The sequence below is a fragment of the Aedes albopictus genome, chromosome 3 (assembly GCF_035046485.1).
Source record: "Aedes albopictus strain Foshan chromosome 3, AalbF5, whole genome shotgun sequence".
NCBI lineage: Eukaryota > Metazoa > Arthropoda > Insecta > Diptera > Culicidae > Aedes > Aedes albopictus.
In genome coordinates, this window is record NC_085138.1 from 359,070,657 (window position 1) to 359,072,202 (window position 1,546).

Genomic DNA, 1,546 nt, shown 5'->3' on the forward strand with positions numbered 1-1,546 from the left:
TTAATTAATAAATTTTAATAGCTTATAATTAGAGCATAACATTGAAGATGTTGGGGAAATTATTTTAATTTTTAAATATTTATAAAAAAAATAAATTTTTATTTTTACAGTGAAAATGTAATGTTTTATTTAAACTATATAAATATTAATATTTGAGTGAAGAAATATGTTGATCAAGAAAAAGCTGCTAATTTTTTTCTTTAATGGTTTAATTCCATTTATATTTCTTAATAATAATAATTATTCAATTATATCATTAACAGTGATATACCTCTTTTTGGTTTCAATTAATTAAGGTAAATTGAATTAAATTCAATACTTTTTAAGTGCAAATTAAATGTTATAATTAACTATTACCCTAAAATATGGGTGAATTTCACCTAAGATTAGGCCGAAATTAATTGCAATAAATCGCTTCATATTTAATTATTTCATTCTAATGCTCCTTGATTTCATTCATGGTATAATTGATCAATTAATTAATTTTGATGATTTAATAATTAAAATTATTGGTAAAATTAAAGCAATTTCTACATCAAAAATGAAAAAAAAAATAATAGCAATTAAAAAAAATCGTAATGAAAAGGGTAAACGAGAGTAATTTATTGGGTCAAATCCACATTCAAAGGGAGAAGATTTTTCTCGATCTTTAATAGTTCAAATAATTTCAATTGTTTGTCCGTGAAGTAAATATCGATTTGTTAATTTATTAAAAAATAATATAAATATAATATATGCAATTATAATAGTAATTATAATTAAAATTAATAAAGTATGATCATGAAAAAAATGTAATTGTTCTATTAAAGGAGAAGCACTATTTTGAAGTCCTAGGTTTATTCATGTTGCCATTTTCTAATAAAAGATAATAATCTTTATATATGAAGCTTAAATTCATTGCACTAATCTGCCATATTAGAAATTAGAAGAAAGAAGAGGTAAGTATGTTCTGCAGGAGGTAAAGTATGATATCATTCAATAGATGAAGATAATTGTATGGGGAAAGAAGGAGTTCGTTGTGTGATTATTCTTTCTCAAATAATAAATAAAAAGAAAATAATAGCAAATAAAGAAATTATTCTTCTTAAAGAAGAAATAGGATTTCAAGTTAAATAACTATCTGGAAAATCAGAGTAACGTCGAGGTATTCCTGCTAATCCTAAAAAATGTTGAGGAAAAAAAGTTAAATTAACTCCAATAAATATTGTTGTAAATTGAGCTTTTAATCATGAAGGATTTATAATTATTCCTGTTAATAATGGGTATCAATGAATAAATCCTGCTATAATAGCAAATACTGCTCCTATAGATAGTACATAATGAAAATGAGCTACTACATAATATGTATCGTGGAGTACAATGTCAATTGATGAATTAGCTAAAATTACTCCAGTTAATCCTACAACTGTAAATAAAAAAAAAACCTAAAGATCATAAAAGTGCAGGACTATATGTTAATTGTGTTCCATGAAGAGTAGCTAGTCAACTAAAAATTTTAATTCCTGTAGGTACAGCAATAATTATAGTTGCAGATGTGAAATAAGCT

General features: G+C 23.5%; 1 protein-coding gene across 1 annotated transcript; it reads right to left on the reverse strand.

Annotated features, from left to right (window-relative positions):
• Window positions 1-470: 470 nt before the first annotated feature.
• LOC134290911 (NADH-ubiquinone oxidoreductase chain 3-like) lies at window positions 471-991 on the reverse strand (the record flags this gene model as incomplete). Its single annotated transcript, XM_062858139.1, has 2 exons — window positions 471-651; window positions 929-991. Coding segments are annotated over 2 exons (243 nt in total), but the record flags the coding sequence as incomplete, so codon positions are not given.
• Window positions 992-1,546: the final 555 nt, after the last annotated feature.